The 22,379-nt window shown below is 39.8% G+C and overlaps 1 protein-coding gene and 1 long non-coding RNA gene across 17 annotated transcripts in view; one reads left to right on the top strand and one right to left on the bottom strand.

The window, feature by feature from the left end:
* Positions 1-22,379, top strand: part of CNKSR2 (connector enhancer of kinase suppressor of Ras 2) — a 202,880-nt gene that overhangs the window by 135,766 nt on the left and 44,735 nt on the right. For all 16 annotated transcript variants that reach the window (XR_007244273.1, XM_048493561.1, XM_048493560.1 and 13 more), the window contains 9 exons: positions 777-866; positions 2,601-2,815; positions 4,157-4,205; positions 4,709-4,881; positions 7,880-7,953; positions 11,602-11,673; positions 16,840-16,907; positions 19,430-19,530; positions 20,858-21,395. Coding sequence is in view for 15 of the 16 variants with exons in the window: in XM_048493561.1 (XP_048349518.1) it covers positions 777-866; positions 2,601-2,815; positions 4,157-4,205; positions 4,709-4,881; positions 7,880-7,953; positions 11,602-11,673; positions 16,840-16,907; positions 19,430-19,530; positions 20,858-21,395 (1,380 nt within the window). In the remaining variant the exon portion in view is untranslated. The remainder of the gene's footprint in view (positions 1-776; positions 867-2,600; positions 2,816-4,156; positions 4,206-4,708; positions 4,882-7,879; positions 7,954-11,601; positions 11,674-16,839; positions 16,908-19,429; positions 19,531-20,857; positions 21,396-22,379) is intronic.
* The window catches only part of LOC125431050, a 68,117-nt gene continuing 53,470 nt past the window's right edge, over positions 7,733-22,379 (bottom strand). The window contains exon 3 of the long non-coding RNA XR_007244274.1: positions 7,733-7,871. This is a non-coding gene — a long non-coding RNA (uncharacterized LOC125431050). The remainder of the gene's footprint in view (positions 7,872-22,379) is intronic.

Raw genomic sequence — 22,379 nt, 5'->3', positions numbered from 1 at the left:
GGATGTTGTAATTTGAAACTCTCACAATAGTTAAAAAAGGCATGATCACTGTGAATGAAGGTTGTCTCCAGTAGCACCAGAAGGGAGATATACATTTACTAATATAAAATTAAAATAATTCCCCTTGACCAAGATAGCTTGGGCTGAAGGAGGCATCTCAATTACACAAAGGCTTAGTCCAATGTTAATCATAATGGCCAACCCAGCTTGGAATCTTCCCATAGCATTGGATTTGTGAAAAAGTAGACAGAAGGAGAGGTACCCAGGTAGCTGAATAGGCATTGGTGACCAAGCTAGACACAGAATATTATTTGAAAACACAGAAATTCTAGACCACTCTCACAACCACTACGTCAGACTACACAAAGAAGCCATTGAAATCCACATGCACGTGGACAATTTCAACAGAAAGGAAGAAACCATGAAAATGAACAAAATTTGGCTACCGGTACTGAACAACACTAGATTCAAGACAGTGACTAATGAACACCACCCAGACAAAGGATGTCTCCAGGCAGTAAGCAGTCAAAGGACTAGTGAACCCCACCCACCACTCTAGGCAATCCTCTGAAGATGCCAGCCACAGATGCAGGCGAAACATCAGGAGAAAGTGCTACTAGAACACAACCATACAGCCTGGAAACCATACAACACCTCAACTTGAATTGTTTGCAACAGTTACTAATATGGAGAATTTGTGTGAATTTAATTTTGTAATCTTGTTACAAGTATTTTGAGGACAACGTAACTTAACTCCCAGGTTTATTTTGATGCAGGCAAACTAAGACCTACATCTATGCCCGTAGAATATAATTGGGTAGGAGACTATGAAGAGCCGAGCAAGACAAAAAGAGATAGTAGAAGAGGTAAGTAACCTCAGAAAGTATACATTTCCCTTTGTTTTTGTATACCTTTGAATTAAACATTACATTCAAGCTTTCCTTAACTCCGCATTCATCCTTTACAAAACATAAATTTGAAAAGCAGATCAAGCTTCTACTATTCAAGGATTCTAGTTACATGTTCATCATTGATAGCCTCCTAAGCTGGAAATGAGGACTACTAGCTAACCTTTTCTCAATATTATATGACCATGCATAATACTGTTGCAGTTTGATGTTCAGAATACAGCCAGGAACTCATTTGTATTTGGCCACATTTTTTATTCTTTTTTATTTTTTCATTATCTCTATTAATAAGTCTGATGTGACATTTTATCAGCTTCTCTATAATTCAGTCAGAAAGTTTTCCAGTCAGATATAATTTCCATGTATTACTTTGTGGTGTATGGCATATTGCAAAATATCTTTATGATCGTGTTAATATAATAATTAACTGCGCTCTTAATTATCAGAGCCAAAATACAAAATACACTTGACTTGGTTTCCCCACAGCCGTGATTCAGATTCCTGTTCAGATCAGTACTGTGGTACTGGGGAAGGAGGGACTCCAGCCTCCCTCCCTGCCTTTTTCTCCAAGGTGTAGCTGCACTGAGGAACATTATTTGCCTCCTGGCAAGATGCATCTGCCCTGAGTATAGTGCATGCAGCCACACAACAAGGCAAAAAGTACCTCCCCCATAGCGGTCTTGGCTCAGGAAAGCAGCAACGGCATGGAACCTTGATCCAGCTCATGGCCAAGCATATCATGTAGTTTGAGTTATAAGTTAGTTTATGCAAGAGAAATTTTACTGAGACTTAGAATTCCAAATGTCACTTTGAAAATAAGACTAATTTGTTCTTCTGTTATATGATAAAATCTGGATGATTAATATATGTGTTCCAAATATCTTTGGCCTCAATTCATAGATTTCTTGTTAGTGTAGGAACTCCAGCATCTGGAAGTTTTGCCTCAGCAGGTAACATATTTTGTGACCATTCCTTTGGTCATTTAAATCAGTGTCCTATAGTGGAGAACTTACTACATGTGGAAGTTCTATTTACAAGTCATACCACATATGTATATTTAAATTATAGCATTATATTCAAAACTGACATAATAAATTTAACATATCACATGCAAAATGTTTTACTATTTCAAGGTTGGTTTCAAATAATATAGCAAAAGTCATGACAAAACTTAGACTTAGTCTTGGATTAACATTTTAGTAGGTGCTAAAAGAGTTGAACCGTAAGAAAAAAGCAAGCAGAGAGTCAAGGAGACAGCACATTACTTGGAATCAAAAACTATCAAACTAATCTGCGGTCCAGTAAATGACCCCTTTGGGGGAGGAGGGTGGTATACAAATCTAATAAACCATAAATGCTAGAATGCAACATATACATATTCATATTTGAAAGTCAGTAGAAGCCAGTGAGAAGAATGGATGGTAGCATCAAATAGCAGACAAAATATTAGAACACTCAGTTGCCTTTGACAAACCCAGGTTACTATTTCAAAAAAGTAAAGTCTCAATATAGACTGTTCTATTATATTGTAGTATAGTCATGAAGCATTTATTAAATGTCATCAAGGCTCTGGGTTCCAGTCACTGTTGTTTAACTGTTCTAAATCCAGTGAGATCCCACTAACCTTGTCAAGAGTTGCATTGCACAGGTGGACACCTGATTTGCTGAGTAACTTTTTCCATTTCTGTCTAGAAAATTCACTACTTCGATATATGAGTAACGAGAAAATAGCTCAGGAAGATTACATGTTTCAGAGAAACAGCAAAAAGGACACAGGCAAAAAATCGAAAAAGAAAGGAGACAAAGGCAACAGTCCAAGTCATTACTCCCTGCTGCCCAGTTTACAAATGGACTCGTTAAGGCAAGACAGCATGACCACCCCTGGTCCTGAAACATCCTTGTATCATGTAAGTAAAATGGCAGAATATCTCATTCTAAACTGATTCTGAGTGGTGTGGCACGTGAATGATGCCTGTAAACTATTTTCATTCCCGTCTTACAGCCTTTCTTTCAGGAAATCAGTATGACTTTATTTAAAAGCTTTTAATAAATATGATTTATTAACAAATGAAACAAAGTCCTACAGTTTGGTATATTATGTTTTACTCATCTCCAACATTTCATTATGATAATAAAGTGGGTGGTCTGCTATTATACATGCTTTCCTAGTCATCTAATTCAATTACATCAAAAATGGAATTGAAAAAAATGTAATAAGAGTTGTTGCAATGCTCTGATAAGTTGGCTGAACATTCCCTACTGCTTGAATTCTGCTACTTTTTAGTAGTCTTTGGCAGACCTGCTATTTAGTGGATTTAATCCCATGTTGTTGGAACTATGTGGTCATACATTTTTCATTTTGAATGGAAAAAAGTATGTTATTGAAACTAGATGAGCACTAAAAAAATCTAGACCATTAAAATTCTTCAAAGTCGGAGGATGCTAACATTCTTCAGCAACGTGCTCAAAATTAACATAAATGGGTTTTTTTCCAGTAACCTAACAAATGGGCAATTAAGGAAACCAGTATTTGTAAGATCTTGAGTTTCTGGCTGTGTCCCAGTTTTCTCTGTAGTGAAATATTGCTATATAGCAGATGGTTCTCCACTAAGCCCAGCTAGAAACAAATAAGCACTTATTTTAACAAACACATTTTGTGACTTTAGTAATTAAGGAAACCAGTATTTGTAGGATCTTGAGTTTCTGGCTGTGTCTTATTTTGTGGCAGGAAAAATGAGCAGCAGTGCACATGTTTTACTGGTCTCAAGTTTTACAGGAACTGTTCGTTTCAAGTGAACTTTTCATTGTAGCCCAGCATCCTAGCATTACATTTCATAAAACACAGTGAAAAGATGGTTTATTGGCTGTCATTTGGGTGGGGGTAGGTAGCCTTTTTTGTCTGCTTTATAATATGCCTTAAATGGTAGTGAAGCACAACCCCAGCTATATTTTCCTGTATGCTGGGACTGTCACTGGAAAATAGCATTGTTTCTCGATAGGAAGCGAAGTGTTAAAAATTTTACCACAGAGCCTATTATTCTCTGGATAATCGTCACTGGGTACAGCCTGATATACCAATCAACAACTGTACTACTCTTCATTCATTTCAGTTAGCTTGCGCAGAAGAACTTCCAATCAATTGTGTCAAGTATCTGTACTTTCTGATTGTTGTTACATATTAACTATTTCATTGTTATTGGCACATACTAATTAAGTGGCATTTTTTGTTGTTTGGATTTTTTTCGTAGACATTTCAGCAATCCTCTCTACAGCACAAGTCTAAAAAGAAGAACAAAGGTAAATATATTAAATAGCTTCTTGTTGGTCTTCTGGAAATTTATATTTAATTTTTATACATTTTGTTTGCATATATTTTAAACATGGACATTCTAAAATAAATCTAAACTTCAACCTTGTATTTATGGTTTTCTCAGTGCATGATGTCTTTGAACACTTCATTTATCTCTACATTCTTCCATATTCCCTAAAAGAGGTAAAGGCATTCTTTAAAGACATCATGCACTGAGAAAACTATGAATACAAGGTTGAAGTTTAGATTTATTTTACAGTGTCCATGTTTATGCCCAGATAGCAAATGTTTACTACCAGATAGCAGATGGGCTTGCTCAGAGTCTTAGAATCCTATGATCTTGAGCAGGTATTCACTATGTTTGTCATCTAGTACAGCTCATTATCAGGACAGCACAGAGTTCCACCATCATGAAAGTCTAGACTAGGCTGTGGATTCCAGATATGGGGAAGGATAGTGCAATTAATATAAAATTTCTTCTTTTTCCTAGCCACTGCACAAAGTAAAAGTAAAAGGCGGATTTCTTGTAAAGATCTTGGTCGTGGAGATTGTGAAGGCTGGCTGTGGAAAAAGAAGGATGCCAAGAGTTATTTCTCCCAAAAATGGAAAAAATATTGGTTTGTTCTGAAGGAGACTTCTCTTTACTGGTATATCAATGAGGAGGTAAGAAACTGACATATTTATTGTTCTTCTTTCAGACAGCATAAGAGCGTTTACTCCACCATCCTGTTTACACAGTGACCAAGCACTGTGTTTGAAACGCCTACAAGGAGGACGAAGAATCCCCATGTTGCTGCCCCTAAAACTGGTATTCAGAGGGTTGCTGTCTCTAAAAATGGAAGTTGCATTTAGTCATTACGACTGATTGCCATTTAGTTATTTATTTATTCATTTCTGCCCTGTTTTTGTCCCTGGGGGAGAGGAGAATCCAAAGAGGTTTACAACCATTTGTAAGAATGTGAAGTAGTTGCAAATGTCCATGGAAGATTGGGGATTTGAACCTGAGCTTCTCAGATTCCAGTCCAATGCTCCAACCACTTCACCACAGTGGCTGATGGACCTATCCTTGTAAAGCGAACTAAATTAGTAGCTGTGATCACATTCTCTAGCAGTCTGTTTTGTAATTTAATTCCTGCATGAATGAAACAAGTACTTTTTCATACTTGAATCTATTGCTCCTCAGCTACTTTGAACCAAGAGGAAAGGTAGCTTACAAATATAGTAGTAAATAAACAAACAGTTGACAATGAGTTTTACAATTACAGTAGAGGGAGAAAAAGTTCTCTCTTGCCTTTTTCTTCATACAGGGGATCCATTCCCAGGATTATTGTGAATGAAGAAATCTGGGAATGCTGGATATTAGGGGTCTGCTCCTAGTAGCAACAGTTAATGTTGCAATGATTGTGATGATGGTATGTTAGCAATAAAAACAGGTTGGAGAGTGCATCAAATGATCTGACCATGAATAAGTAAAATCATGAATTGGGAAATGGTGAGAGTCTACTGTACATAAGTTTATTACGTCTCTTTTAGTCATTTTTTTCTCTACACTAAAAATCCCAGGGTCCTTGCCTTTCTTCATATTGAAAATGGTTCAATGTATCATTTTGATTGCTCCCTTTCTGCATTTTTTCAGTATAACAATATTCCTTTTGAACAAATGAAATAATTCAGTCCCAATACTGATCCCTTTGGAACTCCACTACATTGTCCTCCACTACAAAACCTTCCTATTTACTTTCTGCTTCCAGTTGTTTAACCAGTTTCTGATTGAGAAGATGACCTATTCTTTTTATCCTGCGACTGCTAAATTTAATCAGAAGCCTTTGGTGAGGGACTCTTTCAGAAACCTTTTGGAAATCCAAGTCCTAGAAGGGTTGTGATTGAGCCTACATGGTACAGCCATTATCCAAAGGTGACATACCCTTGTGAGGGGGAAATCTGATGGAAATTGCCTGTTAAAATGAATAGCTTCTGTTTGTGGCAGCGAGAACCACTTCACTGAAAACCATAAATAAAGCTGTTACAGTAGGCCCAGTTCACTCCTGTTCATATATCAAATTAGTACCCCAAGGTATGCTAAAGGTGGACAATTTCTGTCTGTTCCATCTTTTGTTAGCAGAAAGACAGCTCCTACATATAAAGTTATTTACCACCCAGCACTATCCTGTCAGGTGGTAGTATCAGAAGCTCTAGTAATGATTCAGAGCCACACTTTTAAGAAAACTAAAAGAAGGGCAGTGATCTTTTAAATAGCAGCTTGAGGGCAGTATAGGTAGAGAAAGAGAAAGGGCAGAAGGATCAGTGAGCTGTGGGTTATGTGGAACAGTGAGATGTGGGTTATGTGGAACAGAAGTGTATTAGAAAGCTGGGGAAAAGACAGAGTAGCTGAATGTCCAAGGCAAAGTAGACAGTGGCTTGAAAAGCAGGAGAAGCATCTACTTGTCACTGTCCTCAACAGGGGCGTAATGAGACAAACAGTAGCCCTGGGCAAAACCTGAGTTGGATGCCCCCCCCCCATGGGCGGCCACTCTACCACGACCAATTTTTTTTTTTTGCACCAGGACATTGGTGCCTGTTTAGACATATCCAAAGTTATGGACCATCAAAGGGGGTGCCCCATACCCCATTCTTTGCTAAGGAGATGGGGGCTACCCTTTTGAGGGTCCAGTAACTTTGGACCCCTTGGACCAAACTGCACCAAACTTGGGGGTGCCATCATGACAGTCTCCAGATGATTCCCTGAAATTTTGGTGCTGATACATCCAAAAATGCACGCGCAGGAACATCCCAGAAATTTGCCCAAGAATCTTTGTTCTGCATTGAGTTTTCTGCATTGCTGTCAATGAGGGTTGCAGGCTGGGGGGGCACATTTCTGAAGGCACAGTCTCAAAACTTTCATGGTCTCATCAGGAGACTTCCCTAATGATACCCCCCAGGTTTGGTGCAGTTTGGTTCAGGGGCGTCAAAGTTATGGACCCTCAAAACTGTAACCCCCATCTCCTATTAGCTCCCATTGGGAACAATGGGGAATGGGGTCACCCCCTTTGGGAGTCCATAACTTTGGACTCCCTGAACCAAATCTCACCAAACCTGGGGGGTCGCATAAGGTCAGTCTCCTGATGATACGCTGAAAATTTGGTGCTGATATGTCTAAAAATACACCCCCCTGCAGGCAAAAAATGGAAAACAACTAAAAATACCCAAAAACGAACCCAGCATTTTGATGCCCCCCCACAAGGTGGTGCCCTGGACAGCTGCCCACCCTGCCCAATGGGCATTATGCCCCTGGTCCTCAATTCATGATGCTTCTGTATTTTCCGCCAGTTTCGTGTGGTCTTTCCAATACCTAGTTTGAGATGGCTCTTTTGAAAAAAAAATGCAGTGGAAGTACCTTTGGACAATGTGGCAGGCAAGGTGTGCATTTTCCTAGATCCCACTCATATTAGTATCATTTTCCTTTCCTTGGCCAATGCAACTAGGCTTCTCCCCAAAACTCACAGCCTTCCAGTAATGTGCATCCATTGATTCTTGTTAATGTTTTGACAAGATGACAAATACTGGTTTCTTATCCAGTGAAGATAGATGGACAATTTATTTGATCTTGGGATTTTGTTGGCTGCTCTGTTAGTTATTTTTCTTCATCTTTTTATCTGCATAGGACGAGAAAGCAGAGGGATTCATCAGTCTACCAGAATTTAAAATTGATAGAGCAAGTGAATGTCGTAAGAAATAGTAAGTGTATTAGAAGTAACATTTAAGAATAGTTGGTTATAAAGGATGAAACTCTTCCCATTTTGAGAAAAAAATCTAATTGCTTTTAACTTTTCCTAACATAGCTTGTATTGTTTATGAATTCCCTTATTACTGTTCAATAAAAGTATGTATTATCATTATATATTACTAGAAAATCCATTGTTTCTGATATTTTTAAGTTGGATGGAAGCATTTTTCTTGATAGTATTGACTTGGTTTTGAGATTTAATTGTTTTCTTTTAATAGTTTGCATTTCTAGAATGTATTTCAATTGTTAATCTACGGTACATTACATTTTTGTAAACCTTGATCCTCAGTTAGAAGAAAGGTATTTTAGTTAGGCATGCAGGCAAATGTCTCACAGCATATAATTGAGAGTATTGTGAACTCAGTGCCAATTTAAATTAGTGGAGTCTTGTGCCAGAGCCGGTCAAAAATTATTTTGGTGTTTGGTTGAAAGGTAAAGGACCTGTGCAATTGCCAATTACTGTGACTGATTTGGTGATTGTAAATTCAACATCTTGTCAGAATTGGTCAACACATTTTTTTGTTTTCATCACTAGCTATTGAGTTTTTGCTAAAAGTAATACCTGAAGTACTGTGGTATGACAAATTATGGGGATATATCTGTTAAATCAAATTTGACCAAATGCAGCAGGCACAAAACTTACCCAGAGCCCATTTTGTGGGACTGCAGAGGTGATGAGGGTGACAATATGGGGTGGCCTTGCTGGGCCCAGTGGTATGGATGGGTAATGGCTGGGGAGGCCTCTGTGCACGTGCGAGGTTTCTCTGCTCCCTGGCACAGTGCAAGCTCCTTCTGACCTTCAGGTCAGTCAGGCTCATTCTGACCTAGCTGAAGGATGGAGTCCTGGCCAGCAGAGCTCTTTCCAGCTCACATGGTCAGGATTTATTTATTTATTTAGATTTATTCCCTACCCTTTACAATATTCTCATGGTGGACTACAATAAAAATCATAATATGGTCCTTGCCAACACAGTAATAAAATCCCTATACAACCTAATCCTGAAACCATAAAACATTATAAAAATTCCCACACCAGTCACCCCTAAAAATGGGAGGAGTATACCTGGTTGTCACAGCTACCAGGGTTTGCTTCCAGAGACAGTGCCCCATCCAGGATGATCCCAAGATTCCACACCCTTCTGGGGTATAACCATCCCTTCCAGCACAGAGTGTCCCTTGATTCCCTGGACTTCAGAGCTTGGCTCACAAAACACCTCTGTTTTATCAGGATTCAGTTTCACTTTATTGAACCTCATCCAGTTCATGACAGCTGCTGGGCAGCAATCAAGCACTCAGGCAGCCTCACCTGATGCAGATGGAACCAAGAGGAAGCTTGCTATTGAGTTAGGACGAGAACCACTGCATTATAGCAGACCCCAACCCCAACCCCAACCCCAGCAGCCACTATCGGAGGAGTACTAGCAGGAAAAACTTAACTCTGTCCCTTTCCTTGAGGAGGTCATCCATCAGGACAACCAAGACTGCCTCTGTCCTAAACCCCTGCCTCAATGAACCCTGACTAACACAGATCTAGAAAATTGGTTTTATCCAAGTGTCCCTGCAGTTGTGTCCCCACCACCCACTCCAAGACCTTACCCAGAAAAGAGATATTGGCTTTAGGGCAATAATTGTTAAGGAGCTCTGGGTCCAGGAGGGGTGGCATGCAAGGGAGGGGAGGGGAAGGAAGGGGAAGAGGCCCAGCATCTATTCAGGAAAAGCATTCTACTGCCTCCTTGACGACATGAGGCACCTCATTCAAGGTACAAGGCACCTATCTAAGCAGACATTCACCACCTTCTAGACCAGTGGGGGCGAACCTATGGTACTCCAGATGTTCATGGACTACAACTCCCACCGGCCCCTGCCAGCATGGGAGTGCCATAAGTTCACCACCACTGTTCTAGACCCACCCAGCTAATCCCTGCCCCCTGGTTTGCCTTTATTAGCCATGATGGCCAAGAATGCAAGGTTCAGGTGGTCTGCCACAACACTGCAAGCAACTTGTCCATGCTCTCAGATTGCAACAATTGAAACTGATTCCATATAATATGACCAGACTGTTCTATGGAGACCACTTCAAGATTACTCAAAACCATGTACGAATCTGAGCAATTTTGGCCTGAAAGTATTTTACAAAATCATCGCAACTGATCTCCAAGGGCAGATCAGATCCACCTTGCTCAGAGGCAGATACCACCCCATTCACCACTCAAAAGAGTTCAGCTGGATGGTTATTTGTAGACACAGTGGAGGTGAAGAAGTAAACCCTCTTCACCGCCTTCACTATCATCTGGTAGGCTCAATAGTGAGCTCTAGCCAATATCCTGTCAGATTCACAGCAGATTTTTCTCCACCTGTGCTCAACCATCAGGCTAACTGCTTCATAACCCTAAGCTCCACCATTTACCAGGGGGTCATATGACCTCAACCTGTAGGTCCAGGGCATTTTGGAGAGTCCTACCCTGTGTCCCAAGTCTGTGTTGGTGCTGTTCCAGATACCCTGGGAGCACAGCTGGGTGAGCCCAGGTCTACCTAACTCACCCACCCAGGTCTCTGTGATGCATGCCAGTCCACTCTCCTACCCGTGATCAAGTCATGGATGATAGAGGTCTTATTCTGGACTGACCCAAGATTTGGGGGCAGAACAGAAGTGATAGCCTTCAGACATCTAATACCTCTTATCTGCACACAGCTATTTTGTAAACCCCCACCATACCACTCTTTGCCTGTGATCACCAAGATCCTGCCCCCATATTCAGCTCCTGCCATACCCCTTGTGCCTCAGTTGATGGGCAGATTCATACCTGCCTCTTGTGGTGGCATCAGCATGGGGCTGGATCCATTTTTTGGGGAAAGGGGGCCTGTGTGCCCATTTCTCCCATTTTTGGGATCCCCTTAAGGGATTTTGGGGAGAGGGCTTATGGGTTGTCAAGGCACCCCCTCTTCAAGTGGCAGGTGAAATCACATGGTGACAGAGAGCCCATGCCGAATCCTACAACCTGCTATCCCAAAGGATTTCCCCCTACCCAGCAGACAGGTTAGGGCAGGGTGGAGTACATCGGCTGGCAGGTGGGTTGGTCTGTGCAGGGATCCATTGCCTCATGCTGTGCCTGCTGTACCAATAAAGTTGTTGCCATTTTCAGTTCCAGTTCAGTTCCAGTTCAGTTCAGTGTTGTTTTATCTGTGTTCTGCTGTGGTGAAAAGGCATAACCAGCTTTGTGTCCCCTCGCCCCTGTGACTGCAAAGTGTTCTGTTCAGAAAGTTTTATGACACCTTTACCTACCAAACACTATTTCCCTGAAGAATAAACTGCTACATTCCTGCAACAAACATTCAATCTCAAGCTAGAATTTGAACTGTCACTAGGTTCTTGGTGCAATATAACTGTTATTTAGTTAGATATGGTTATGCTATTAATGTGCCTTCAAAAATACATTTTGAATGTAACCGAAAGGTTTATTAAAATGCAAATATTCTTGCCTTTAGACTTATGTCAATATTGTATCTAAGCTCATAAAAATGAAATGTTGACTTTAATATAAAAGGTTGCATGCTTTAATATTTTACTCCCTGAGTTTTGTGCTATTTTTCTTCCACAGTGCGTTCAAAGCCTGTCATCCTAAAATCAAAAGCTTTTATTTTGCTGCTGAACATCTAGATGACATGAACAGGTAGTGAAACCTAATCTATGTAAACCATCCTCCTTGAATATGAAACCTGGTTTAACAATGAATCAGAAGCCCAAGAAAACATATCAGATATTTTTCCATTTCATCACAGTTTCATCTCATATAAACTCTGATTATGCCTTTTTCAAGCATAATAGATGGTTAAGTGCGAGGAGAGTGCCGTGGATTTTTCTGTTATTTGTATCACCTTAATGCAATAACTTACTTTCTTGAGAGTTCATTGTTACTTAAAATGCAGTTTCTGGAAATGAATGTCATAGAGGAACTGCAAAATCTAACTATACCAACTATTACCCAGAATGGTGGGATACAACAGCCTTCTTTGGTTGGGGAATTTAGCAGAGCACAAGGTCGCTTAGCGTGGCTTAAGGAGTGTTGGGCAACTTAAGTGTAGCTTAAGAAGTGGTGGGTGATTGATATATTACCTGTGTATAAGGGTTTCAGCTCAGTATAAGAAACCAGCAGAGAAAATAAAATCTTTTTAATGGTTTTATTGAGAAAATAAGAAAATGGAATAAAATAAAATCTCACTCACAATCACTCAATTACTGGGGTAAACACATACATGTACAAGGTTTCCTAGGATGTAATTCAGAGGTGAAATACAGGTTTTGGATATATATACATGTATGGAGAGAGAAGGGATGGGATATCAAAGATTATATTTACCAGTCTTGCAATAGATGTCCAGGAGACAGAGACCTAATGGGCCAGCCCTAGGCTCTGAAATGATCAGCGCTGATGAAACAATTATCAAGGACCATGGTGGTGTGTGATAATATTGAACACCTAACTGGGGTCTGAGGCAGACTTTTATAGGGAGAAATATGTCTTGGGGCAAAGGAAATCCTTGAACAAAGGATTTTTCCTGATGTTCCAGGTGAGGCAGTAGTCTTGAGTGTCAGGCTATTGACCTGATGGCTGACCCATTATCTTGATTGGTTTTGCTGGCTGTTGGACAATAAACAGGTAACGACCCTTAATGGGGGTTGCAACCTAAATGGTCTGTTTATGCCGAGGTATGCTATTGTTCATATTCAAATGCTGTTTCCTGCGGTATGTGCCAGGCATGAAATTGGGAGAGGGGGGTCCTTTAGGCATTCTTGCCCAAAAGGTCAGACACCATCCCGAGATGGAGCTTTTGAATTCAAAGAGACTACTCCATGCAGGGCACTATTCTGACAGGTCTGACAGGGCAGCATTCCAGGAGAAAGGCCATTCTCTTCCCCTCTGCACTGCCACAGGTCAGGTTGGCTACACAACCCTGCTCTAATAAAAAGTCAGGCAAATTAGAACACTAAAATATAGGAGAAGTTTGGACAAGGAAAATTTTGTAAACATCAATAATTTTGTAAACATCAATAATACACAGCTAATTCTGCCTAGCAATTAACTGCTCTATTTTCTTCAGCACTGGATTCTTCAAGTTCATAATGAAGATGGGTTTATAGAATGTTATCTGGAATTGAAAAGGACAGCATTATGCATCACAACTTTACCAAGCTTGCATTGAATTATAGTACAATATGTTCCCGTGCAGTCAGAGCTACCTGCCAATATACTGTTTCTCATGATTCATATTTCCCATACAATTGCCATATTCCCATTTTTTAAAAAAAAATAAAACTTTAAACTTGCAAAGTGATATGGCAACAAAATAAGCCTTGATTAGATACAACTTGTATGCCTTTTGAATTAGCATTTGTCAAAGGGTAACTAATTCGTTAACAGCAAATTACCATGGTTAAATGTTAATTTAGTCTGATCTTTCAAATTGTACTGCCGCTAAGGTTTAGGAAAGAATTATGTTTCATTTACTGGAATGGTTTCCTTCTTTTACTTTTGCCATTTTTGAAGTCTAATATGGAAAAGTGTATAAATGTACCTTGTACTATGAAAATACTGATGAAAAATGAGCCAGGCCTCTAAGCTTAACCTGAACGAGAATTCTACCCCAGCACCTGTTTTCCATGCCACTGCCTGGCTATTGAACATGTGAAATAGTTATAAATCAGAATGTGTCAACACATGCCAGAATGACATCAAGCCCCAATATTTCTGACTTGAGGAAGAAAGTCTTTCAGATCAAGCTTATCGTCAGGCTTGAGTACCTGTTCCTTTCATTAAGAAACTGATAGTACAATTCGAGGCTCAGCGACCCCAGTTTAATCGATTGATTTAATGGATTTAGATGTTGTCTGGCCTGACTTGAATAGCAAAAAGCAGCAGCATTGTCACCCGAAACAAATGATTGATGTTATGATCTTTTGGTTCGTTTGTCTATATTACATTATCATTGTTGATACAAATAGTGCATATCTGGTGGATTTCAGAGGTTTTTTGCATAATTCCTAATGATAACATTTGATCATAATTATGGTGTATTTGTTTCTCTTCTGTCTAAATATTAGACTCACAAAGGGCTTGCAAAAAGTCTTCAATATGGTATAGAAATCATGCTGGTCACAAAAAAGTTTCATCTCATAGTTTAACATTCACACTGTTTAAGCCATATTTAGATTTAAGGCTGCATGGAAGTATAATCCCCTAGCTTAAACAAAGTGTTTAAAATTTGGTCCTTTTCTTATAGAAAAGAAGCAAAAAAAAGTTTGTTGCACATTAATGGCAGTCTGAGCTACTTTAAACAATTTATTTTCTGTTTTGTTTCCTTTGTTACTTGCTTCTACTACCAGAGTATAGTTAGTGACATTAATAATAATAGTGTACCATCCACAACATATCCATAGTAAAGAAGTTCATGGATCACATATGTGAGTTCAATATTCAGGAGAGAATGCCATGGATTTTTTCCTAGCATTGTTAATGTAAAGAGGGTCATGGTTACCACCCATTTCTCCTACTAATAGCTAGCTTGTCAAATATCAGTTTCGTAATTCTGGTGGTTCACTTACATTAAGAAAATAGCTCCAGCTTTATACCAAGGTAACAGAAGTCTACAGAATGGAGAATGTGATTTAATATGAATTTTTGGATCATGAACATGGTTACAAGTTACAACATCATAGGTTAGGAGGAAAATCCATTCCTGGAGGCAATTGATCTCTCACAATGACAGCATAGCAATAAAAGAATAGATCTAATTCTCACTGCCTACGAGGATTAGAGCCTTTAACCTAAGAATGTTCCTTTGCCTCCTTTATACATAGAGACTTACTCCTATCTCTTTGTCACAATAAGCGATGCCTTTGGCTTTGGATTGAAAAGGCTATAAATGAAGGTACTCTTTGTGTCATGAATAAACTCATTCCTTCCTCTGCAGTATAAAAAATAAGGTTTTCAAATATATTTACTGAATATTTGTCAGATAGCACTTGTTCTTGGAAAACTGAAAGCAGGAATATATCAGTTATAGTCACACATACGTGAGGAATAGATTAAATGAAGCCTTGAATATCTCAAAGTGTTGCATTTAAAGAACTTTTAGAAGAAGAAGAGTTTGGATATATCCCCCCCTTTCTTTCCTGTAAGGAGATTCAAAGGGGCTTACAAACACATTTCCGTTCCTCTCCCCACAACAGATACTTTGTGAGGTAGGTGGGGCTGAGAGAGTTCTGAAGAACTATGACTAGCTCAAGGTCACCAAGCAGGAAAAAAATCTGGTTCACCAGATAAGACTCTGTCTCTCATGTGGAGGAGTGGAGAATCAAACTGAGTTTTCCGGATTAGTGTCCACCTGCTCTTAACCATTGCACCATCTGACCACAAAGTTTATGTTTGTACACCCCATTCCTGTGATCAGAAATGTTAGAAAAGTAGTTTGTATTAGGCTTGGTCAATACCTTAGATATTTGGTAAAATTCGGATTCGGGCTTATTCTCTATGCCCGAATAAGACCGAATACCAGATTCAGTATGCCCAAATATATTCAGTCCGTCTGATTTTTTTGTATTTTTAGTGTTTTTTCATGTTTTGGCCCAAAGTGGGTCCCCCCCATCCCCCATTGTTTCCAATGGGAGCTAACTGGAGATGGGGCTACCCATTTGAGGGTCCATCACTTTGGCCCTCCTGAACCAAATGTCACCAAACTCAGGTATCTGAATGAAACCCTGAAATGTTGGTGCTAGTAGTTTGAAAAATGCACCCCTGACAGGCACCCAAAGAAATTTGCCCAGATTCTCTGCTCTGCAGTGCCTTGACTCCATTGTGGCCAATGGGAAATTTATGACTGTGTAAGCAGGCTGCACATTTTTCCAGGTAGAAGCACGGGACTTTCAAGGTGGCTCCAGGAGGCCCTCCTGGTAATAGCATCCAGGTTTGGTGAACTTTGCTTCTGGGGGTTCAATTTTATGGGCCCCCAAAAGGCTTATTTTGTTTCCTCACTCCTATACATGAAGCCTGATGACTAAGTTCTCTCAGAACTCTCTCAACACACCCACACCCTCAGAAGTATGAGTCTCCTGAAAGGAACCAGCCAACTTTGCTAAAGTTTGCTTGGGAGGGGCAAATGCTATGGGGGCATCCAGTAGGTGAAGCTGATGCCCACAGAACAAGTGCCCAGCGATCCAAACTTCAGCAAAGTTGCTGGTTCCTTTGAGGAGAGTCAGGACTCATGAGCAGCCCTATGGGAAATTAGGCGCCCCTACCCAGAGCAAGACCCCCACCAGAGCCCCCCAAAATCTCCAGCAGAGAGCCAGCTGGGCATAATAACAGCAAGCCCCGTTGAAATCTATAGTGGGAAAAGTTGAACCAAACTTGGGTGAAAACATCAGGACAGTCTCTGGATGGGACTAAATTTTGGTGCCGCTGGCTTTAAAAATGTGCCCTCTGCAGGCCGAAATGTGAAAACACATCAAAAAATGCCCCCCCCCCCAAAAAAACCCGAATGCCTTGCATTTGGATTGGCTCATATTCGGGCGGGACATATCTGGGCTGGTTTTGGCCTGAATATGCCCAAACTCATCCATATTTGCGTCAAATCAGGGATTTGGTGCACCCGAATTTCCAAGCCTGGTTTGTATACAAACTAATCTATGCCCTTGTTGCAGCAAATACATATGTCAACATATTCAGTTTTGCTCCCCTTGTATGCACAATGCCTGATACCTACATACATAGTGTATATAGATCAACATAAACAGGTACAAATACCTATAAAATTAAAGTATGTCTTTAAAAATATTGTTTCAGGTGGTTAAACAGAATTAATATGCTAGCTGCTGGTTATGCAGAAAGAGAAAGAATCAAACAAGAACAAGGTACAGTATGACTACTCTGTTTCCCTTTACATGTCCCTTTAACCTACCTATTGCCTCTATCCTACGTATTACTGAACACTTTGTCATCATTCCAGTGCATTTCTTCAGATTCATCAGTGGTGTACCTCCTATAGGTACATGGGGTAACCCATGTACCCAGGTGCACGCCTTTCTGTCTCATGGGGAGGGGGCGCTGGACACCGACCAGGTCTCTGCACCTGGCCTCTCCTGTGGTGTGGCAACCTGGCCTGTGCCTGGTGGCTTCCCTCGTGCTGGGGCACCACCCGCCAGCACCCAAGGCCAAGCCCAACTGCGCAGCAGGGAGGCCTGTTCCCTGCTGGGGGCTGGGGGATCATGCTGATGCCTGAAGCCAGGCCCAGCTGCGCAGCGGGGAGGACTCCCCTCTGCCTCCCAGGCACAAAGAAGGCAGGACTCAGCAACAGCCCCGCCCCCTGTGTGTGCTCCCTGCCAGTAAGTGGGGTGTGGGGGGAGGGGTGCAGGCCCGCTGGTAACATGGGCGGGGGGGCGCCCAGAGCAGTTGTTGTTCCCGGACGCCATTTTCCCCTGGAATGCCTCTGAGATGCAGCTGTTATTTTTATTTCTTTATTAAAAGGCATACAAGCATAAGAAATTCACTGGATATTTGACTTCACAGTGAGAAAGAGATGATGATTAAAATGTTTTACATAAACACATTCATTTAATATACTCACCTTTGAAGATAACTAATTTAAGGACTTTAAAAAATAAAGATCCCCTATGCAAGCACTGGGTCATTACTGACCCATGGGGTGACATCACAATGTTTACTAGGCAGGCCATGTTTACGGAGTGATTTGCCATTGCCTTCCAGTGATCTACACTTTACCCCCAGTAAGTTGGATTTTATTGACCTCAGAAAGATGGAAGGTAGAGTAAACTTTGATCTGGCTATCTGAAACTGACTTCCGCCAGGATTTAACTCAGGTCATGAGCAGAGCTTTGACTTCAGTACTTCAGCTTATCACTCTTCACCACAGGGCACAATAACCTGAGGGCTTATTTCATATTTAAAATTTTCTGGCTGAAAGGATGTTCACTAAATTATAATAAGACTACAGTAACTTTAGTGATTGTACTATTTCACAGTAATGAATTTAGAGGAGACATTTTTAACTATTCAGTGTTTTCTAAGTTAGAAATCTATGGCAGTTGGTATCAAATGGGAGGTGGAATAATAGGGCAATATCAGTCTTCTACTTTTCTGGGCAATATAGCATACACATCCTAAATATGGATCTCATGGAACATGTCTTTCAGCCACAAAATAATGGTGCAGTAGCTCCTAAGTGGATGTAATCATGACACGTGTGTGAAGCAACAATGGGAAACAAATTTGAGATGTATGCTTCTGAAGAAAGTGCTATGCACTCCATCTTCTGGCTGATATTGGTTCCAACACCTCAGTGGAAAACATAAATAATATTTCCTAGCCTGTATGTAAAAGAAATGTAGTACAGAAAAAGACTAAAATGTTTTCTGTTATAATAAACCCAAGATTACATAAAACAAGATTTGCCAAGAATAAAGTTCTAATAGAAGCTGGAAGAATGTTCCAAAATTATTCTATAACTAAATACAGTAAAAGCTTCATTATCTGGAGCATGATTATCCAACTCATATAATTAATTGGCTCAAACAGACATCTGCATCTTTTGGCATGCATGTTCCCCACTCCTACTCTGGATGTTTCTGACCGGTGCTACCAGGTGACATGATCTCCAGGTGCCTCCACCATTGCCACTGCAACTTCCCTTTTGCTGTTGAGATTCAGTTGTACTGGAGGACTCCCGGCTACCTGGCTTGTTTGTCTGCCTGCTGTTTATTCAATTAAATTTATATATGTGTGTGTGTGTGTGTGTGTGTGTGTGTGTAAATTAAATGTATGCACTTATACTCTGAAGTCATAATAACAACTCTTACACTTGGATGGAACTTTACAATGTATAATATTTAGAATATGATTTAGAGTATTCAATAATCCGCATTCCCCATAAGTCCAGGATAACAAAGAAGCATTCACTTTTCCCTTCTCAGTGTAAAAATCCATGTTGTCTGGCTTGACACAACCACACAAGTCTTTTTAGCATCACCTTTTCAAGCTTCATAGTTGGCAGCAGTGAGAAGTGGGACATGGAAAATCCAGCTTCCCTAACATTGCATAGAATTCAGTAGGTTAATGGGTATTTACAATTAATAATACAGGCTTTCCATAGTTTTCATATTTTGTTGTGTTTCGAACAAGCACCAATAATATCTAAGAGTACAATCCAGAAAACATATGTGCATTCAATGTTTTTGAATTCCAGTGAATTTAAAGAATTTGGCTTCATGATGCTTTATATTCTCATTGTTTAGAAAAGGATTCCTTTTAGGTGCTTGGAAATATTGACACTTCTTGCATGTTACTTCTATACGCATGCGATCTACAAGTCTTGTTGGTTTGTTTTATTTAAAAAATCTGACATCCATGTATTGTTTAGATTACTGGAGTGAGAGTGACAAAGAAGAGGCAGACACACCATCGACACCCAAGCAAGACAGCCCACCTCCGCCATATGACACATATCCACGACCTCCTTCGGTAAGATATCTGCAGTTTGCTGGCATCAGCTCTCCAGCGTAAGTTCTTTTAAAAATGGAGGCTGAATAGTGGAGTTTGCATGGGAGCCCTTTTTGGTGTATTATACCCAAAGAACCCTGTGTAATATGAAGAGTCATATTGTATTTTTGTAGACAAACTGTATGCTCTACATTTTGCAGACCAGTGCCTTTAGCTTGGTCTTCTATAGAAAGAAATAGTTCCTTATTCTCATTAAATTTAAATTACTTTCCATAAAATATATTTTAAAGTTGCTTTATTAAAAACATTTGTTTAATTATGAAGTTTCACTAGAATGCCTAGAAAGAAAGAAAGAAAGAAAGAAAGAAAGAAAGAAAGAAAGAAAGAAAGAAAGAAAGAAAGAAAGAAAGAAAGAAATTGCTGATTCTGAATTCAAATTGAAACCATCCTAACCAGAAAGCATTCTTATCTTAACTAATATATAATACGCTTCTCAGGAAACCATGTTGTTTATGGCGAGAACAGCACAATATAGCAAATGTACTTCTTCAGTTTCTCTCAGGTGACCCTCCACAAAGAGGAATGTGCTTTTTTGGGGGGGGGGCAGTAGGAGGCAGACAGTAAGCAGGTAGAGACTGACTATGAGATCACCATGACCTTTCCTGCAGTCACCCCAGTTTGACTGTTGTTTCAGGAATGTGACATCACATAGAGAAGCATGTATTTAGGGAACTAGAACAAGGCTTGGAAAAGGCCAACTATGCAAATAATCCTATTCAGATTCAAGATACTATGTATAAAATTCCAGTAGGACACAGACTGCACGACAAATTAGCAACTGCTACTATGAACACTATACTACTTTCTACAGCCTCTCTAGTGAGTTCCAAAGTAACAGCATCCTGTTACTAATTAATTAATTATTGAATAAATTGTAACTTGAAATAATCAAGATAAACTTTGTGAAGAGAATGGATGATGATAATGATGATGCAATAATTTCTGCCGCGTAATGACTCCCGACATCTGAGTCTAAGTAGGCAGCTCTGTCAAAGCAGACCTTATCTTTGCAGATTCTTTGCCAAAAACAGACTCCATATCATTCTGCCTGCAGTTTTGTTGGCAGTTGGAGGCTTGTTAAGCATTTTTAAGGCAAGTCTGTATGGCAAGTTGTCATTGCAGATTTTATAACTGTTGTAGATGAATTTCATTCTTTTGGTTTGGAAAGCTCAGGTAATACACTAGGAAGCAGGCTATGCATTTTAAAAAGTGAAAAAAAATCAGTTACTTTTTAAATTGGTGAAAGTATATTTGTACTACAAAATGAAAATTTATATTCATATTTCAGATGAGCTGTGCAAGTCCTTTTGTAGAACCAAAGCATAGCCGGCTGTCATCCACCGAAACATCCCAATCCCAATCGTCACATGAGGAGTTCCGACAGGAAACAGTGGGGAGTACTGTTGAATCTCCAATCCGCAAAACAGCCAGCCAGAGACGTTCTTGGCAGGATTTAATAGAAACACCACTAACAAGCTCAGGGCTGCACTACCTACAGACCCTGCCCCTTGAAGATTCAGTTTTCTCTGATATGGCTATTGTCTCTCCAGAACACAGGCGGCAATCAACTCTTCCAACTCAAAAGTGCCACCTACAGGATCACTATGGCCCTTTTCCTTTAGTAGAGGGTGAGAGGATGCAAGTACTAAATGGGAATGGGGGAAAGCCCCGCAGTTATACTTTGCCTCGGGATAGTGGGTTTAACCATTGCTGCCAGACCTTTTCAGTCAGTGCCTCCAGTCATCACGAAGAAGTGCCACAGAAAGAGGAAGAGGAGGAAGAGGAAGGAGGCAGGGAAATAGCATCAGAAAACCATGAAGATGAAAGTAAGTACTAATTATATTCTGCTTTTGAAAATAAGTAGAAATAGCTTGCATGTAGAAAGAGGAAATTGTTTTAATTGAATACATAGCTTTTAATCATTATTTTTTCAAATGTGTTAAGTCCTAGTATTAAGTAGTGTCTGAGAGCCTGATTTGCAGATCAGGGTGACCCTGGTTCCAGTTGCAGCTCTGCCATGGAAGTAGGAGGAGGTTTGGGGCAAACCTCCTGTATGCGTTACAAGGATACTAACACTTAAATTCTTTACAAGGTGTGTTTGTAAAGGTTAAAAAATAATGCTTATGAATGATTTGAACTCTTGAAAGTGACATGTGTGTGTTAAATATTGTGTCATGAAAATAATTTGTTTAATAGCTTTTGACATAAATATTAGCTTTGAATGCATTTTAACTTAAAAACATTTGCAGCACCGTTATTATCCAAATGTATTATTTGAAATTTTATTCTAGTTTAATTTTTACCATTTTCTCTTTTTTTGCTCATTGCTGCTGTGCTTATGTCTTGGTCACTATTCCCTCACTATTCCTGGTTTTCTGATAAATGCTTTTGTGTACTTCCTGGTACTTTGGGAAAGCAGTTTATTAATGACAACTGGCTCTTTGTGACTACTTGGTTGAGTGAACAGCAGGAAAAGAAGGAAATAATGTTGTGACAACATGAAATATATATAAGTGCAATTAAATAGTATAGTAATTATGATCAAATTAAGAAAACCTTCCTTGTGGATTTTGTGTGAATGTTGGTCATGTATTGTGGTCATTCTGACTACAACACTTTTATTCAAATTGGTAATCACAACAATGGGAGCTGTGTGCTCTCCACAGAAACGCTGCTTAATTAACCCCTAAATATTTTTCCCCAAGTAGTTGTGTAAGTTGGTTGTAAAATTAGGCTAGCCATAGGGCAGTAAGCAAATAGAAGAGTAGATATGTGTGTGTTAAGTGCCATCATAACACCTCCAACGTATG

This window comes from Sphaerodactylus townsendi, linkage group LG04 (assembly GCF_021028975.2).
Source record: "Sphaerodactylus townsendi isolate TG3544 linkage group LG04, MPM_Stown_v2.3, whole genome shotgun sequence".
NCBI classification, from domain to species: domain Eukaryota; kingdom Metazoa; phylum Chordata; class Lepidosauria; order Squamata; family Sphaerodactylidae; genus Sphaerodactylus; species Sphaerodactylus townsendi.
The sequence above is the reverse complement of the archived record's forward strand: the minus strand, read 5'-3'. Positions and strand labels throughout refer to the sequence as shown.